The following is a 4,299-nucleotide window of genomic DNA, read 5'->3' as shown; positions in this document are numbered from 1 at the left end:
AATAAAGTATTTTGCAGTCCGTTATTTATTTACTTCTTTTTTTTTTCAATAATATTTTTTTTTTTAGGGGATTTATATTCTTGTAATAAACCATTTTTTAATAATCAATAAAAGTTTATTAATTGTTTTCTCATTTCTCACCACTCACTCACAAAAAATGTGTGAGTATATATTATACTTTTACAAAAGAATTCTTTCAATTATACATGTTAACAACCATACAAACCATATCTTTTAACTATATTCTCATAAAAATTTTAGAAATTATTTTATTTGAAAACACACACAATTATATACATATATGTAAATAAATAAACACATCTATTATATATTTTATATTAATTGATCAAAATATATATGTATATAAATTGGTACATATGAAAACTAATTTTTCTTGTAGTCTGTAATTTGAATATAATGAATATTAAAATCTAGTGTATTACGATTTTCCGATAATTATTAACTAATGTGTCTCAGGTGCATTTTACTGACACCTTACTCGACATTGAACTAAAAAGTATTATTATTATTACTACATATTTTTATTTTTTATATAATAAAAAAAACTAAGAAGAGAAGAAGAAGAAGAAGAAGAAATTATTCATACCTTAAAAAAAAAAAAAACATTAAAAACATACCGTTGAATCGCAAGTTTAGCATCACATGAATTTTCTTTTCTTACTCTTGGATGTTGGCCAATTAAGTTGAGATAAGAATGGATCTGGTTCATGACTAAATCCTTGCAGTAAATCAATAAGTTCACCTTCACTTGTAGCAGAAACTAACATCCTTCGCGAAGCTAATGAAATAAATCCCTGTTCCACAACATCATCAAGAAACGATAACAGTTTATCATAATAATTGTTAACATTTAACAAACCAATTGGCTTATTGTGGATATTTAATTGTGCCCAACAAACAGTATGAAATATTTCTTCCAAAGTACCGAAACCTCCTGGCAGAGCAATGAAAGCATCTGAATGTTCAATCATTTGAGTAATTCGTTCATACATGTTGTCCACTTGCATTTCTTCTCCTATTATTGGTCCTGTAAGATTGGCTAAAGTAATCGGAATAATGCCTAAGACTTCACTTCCACCTGCATGCGCAGCTTTTGCAACTTTTCCCATGAGGCCAACTTCACCACCACCATATACCAAATGAATCTTTCTTTTAGCAAGTGTTATTCCAAGCTTTTCTGCTACATCTTCATAAATTGAATCTTTTCCTGCACTAGATCCACAAAATACACAAATATTTTTGATTTTACTTACCGTGGACGTTGACATGTTGAGAAATATGTTTTCTGTAATTGTTAGATCACAGCATATGAATTTATAAACGTAACATGCCAAAAGTCAATATTTGAACAGGAAATTATTATTATTAAAAGAAAATAAAAATGACAAAATTAAAACAAATATATACAGCGTAGTTGTGATTGTGGCTCACATCTTCCTCTGATTTTACGTTCAGTAACGGCTTCAACGCCTTCTATGAGTCGAGGATATGCTTCCAATCCAATTTTCTTATAAATTGGCAAACAGGGTCTTTTAACGTCAGATTCCCAAGACGAAATTGTGTATATTTTTACTTATCTAAATAGATATGCGTTACTACAGTAGGATCTTTGTAAGGCTGATTCCACCGTCCATATTGATATTCCTCCTGTTGAAATTGCCACCATAGTTTAAGAAGTTCATTTTGCACGTACCCACTAGAATGCGTATCAAGAACATCTAGAAAATTATCCAAAGGCTCTTTACTCAGACCATTCTTAATGAATAAAATTTTATCTTCTCTATTCATTGATGTCATTCCAACATTTTTGCAATTTCCTTTACAAGTCCACCTTGCACATTTATGACATCCACCTATACGTTTAGCTCTTCGCTTTTTGGCATATGTGCTTTTACCAAATCCTGGCATATGTCTTATTATTAATTCACTTGCTTCCCCAACCAATCGGACTTTTGCTTCAATTATCAAACGGATATCATCCGGTATGCCATATAACATCATCAACCTTAGCCGCTCACATCTAGCTTTATAAATTTTTTTCAACGCATTATCAGGTAAACAAGCAAAATATTTACGAAGATTCATAATACACACATCCATATTATTATTATTATATATATTTCAATTATTTTGGGAAAACTGAAGAAACCGACTTAAACAGTCACGGAGTACCGTTATCCGCCACTTAACCGGGAAATGAACTAGAATCTGCAAAACAAAATGAAAATATCAAACAGCTATTGTGGATCATATAAAGGCATAAACTCATCATTAAGAATTTCATTTTCTATAAAAGGCTTAAGTCTTTGCCCATTAACTTTAAACACGTCATTATTTTTAGGATTTTCAATATCAACAGCACCATGAGGATAAACAAATTTGACTATAAATGGTCCTGATCACCTCGATCTTAGTTTACCTGGAAATAAATGCAAACGAGAATTATAGAGCAAAACTTTTTGTCCAATTTCAAATGACTTTCTCATAATATTTTTATCATGAAAGGCTTTAGTTTTATCTTTATAAATCTTTGAATTTTCATATGCATCATTTCTTAATTCTTCAAGTTCATTTATTTGCAATTTTCTTAATTTAGACGCATCATCTAAATTAGTATTAAATGCTTTAATTGCCCAATAAGCTTTATGTTCTAGTTCAACCGGTAAATGACAATGCTTACCAAAAACTAACCTATATGGTGACATCTCTAATGATGTTTTAAATGCAGTTCTATATGCCCATAATGCATCAGTTAATCTTAAAGACCAATCTTTTCGATTTGGATTAACTGTTTTTTCTAAAATTTGTTTTATTTCTCTATTTGCTAGTTCAACTTGACCATTACTTTGAGGATGATATGGGGTAGAAACTTTATGTGTAATGCCATATTTTCTTAACAAAGAAGAAAATGATTTATTTATAAAATGACTTCCCCCATCACTAATTATTGCTCTAGGTATTCCAAATCGACTAAAAATATTTTCTTTTAAAAATTTTATAACAACTTTATGATCATTAGTTCTACATGCAATCGCTTCAATCCATTTTGAAACATAATCAACAGCGACTAAAATGTACTTATATCCAAAAGATAATGGAAATGGACCCATAAAATCTATCCCCCAACTATCAAATATTTCAATAATTATGATTGGATTTAAAGGCATCATGTTTCGTTTTGAAATTGATCCCATCTTCTGACAATTTTCACAAGATTTGCAAAATAAATGCGTATCTTTGAATAAAGACGGCCAATAAAATCCACATTGTAAGATTTTTGTAGCTGTTTTATTGGATGAAAAATGACCTCCACATGCTTCAGAATGACAAAATTTAATAACATTACTTATTTCATTGTCGGATATGCATCGTCGAAAAATTTGGTCAGGACAATACTTAAATAAGTAAGGATCATCCCAATAAAATTTTTTAACTTCTATCAAGAATTTATTCTTATCCTGTGAATTCCAATGAGAAGGCATTTTATTTGTCACAAGAAAATTTACAATATTAGCAAACCATGGCATATTAGTAGCATAAAACAACTGATCATCTGGAAAATTTTCATTTATTGGTATTTCATTATGAGATGATTCAGTCATTATTCTAGATAAATGATCGGCTACAACATTTTCTTTTCCTTTTTTATCTTTAATTATAATATCAAATTCTTGTAACAATAAAATCCACCGTATTAATCTTGGCTTAGCATCTTGTTTATTTGATAAATATTTTATGGCAGAATGATCGGTGTAAACAATAGTAGTAGAACCAATTAAATAAGATCGAAACTTATCTAATGCAAATACTACTGAAAGTAATTCTTTTTCAGTAGTTGAATAATTTATTTGGGCACTATTTAAGGTTCTACTAGCATAATAGATTGCATAAGGTTTTCCTTCTTTTCTTTGTCCTAACACAGCTCCTATAGCATAATCACTTGCATAACACATTAATTCAAATGGTAAAGACCAATCTGGAGGTTGTAAAATAGGTGATGTAATTAAAAGATTAATTATTTTTTTAAAAGAATTTTCACATTTTTGAGTCCATTCGAATTGTGTATCTTTTGTTAAAAGATTTGAAATTGGTTTAGATATTATGCTGAAATTTTTTATAAACCTTCTATAAAATCCTGCATGACCCAAGAATGATCGAACTTCTTTGACCGTTTTTGGTGATGTTAAATTAGAAATAACATCAACTTTGGCTTTATCAACTTCAATTCCTTTTTCAGATATCACATGTCCTAAGACAATCCCAGATTTAACCATATAA

General features: G+C 29.4%; 1 protein-coding gene across 1 annotated transcript; it reads right to left on the bottom strand.

Moving 5' to 3' along the window:
* Positions 1-641: 641 nt before the first annotated feature.
* LOC140833347 (cytokinin riboside 5'-monophosphate phosphoribohydrolase LOG3-like) lies at positions 642-1,675 on the bottom strand. Its single transcript, XM_073197716.1, has one exon. The coding sequence runs from the start codon at positions 1,287-1,289 to the stop codon at positions 660-662; it is 630 nt and encodes a 209-aa protein (XP_073053817.1). The 5' UTR covers positions 1,290-1,675; the 3' UTR covers positions 642-659.
* Between the last annotated feature and the right edge of the window lie 2,624 nt (positions 1,676-4,299).

Source organism: Primulina eburnea, chromosome 6, assembly GCF_022965805.1.
Source record: "Primulina eburnea isolate SZY01 chromosome 6, ASM2296580v1, whole genome shotgun sequence".
NCBI classification, from domain to species: domain Eukaryota; kingdom Viridiplantae; phylum Streptophyta; class Magnoliopsida; order Lamiales; family Gesneriaceae; genus Primulina; species Primulina eburnea.
This window is presented reverse-complemented; position numbering and strand designations above follow the sequence as displayed.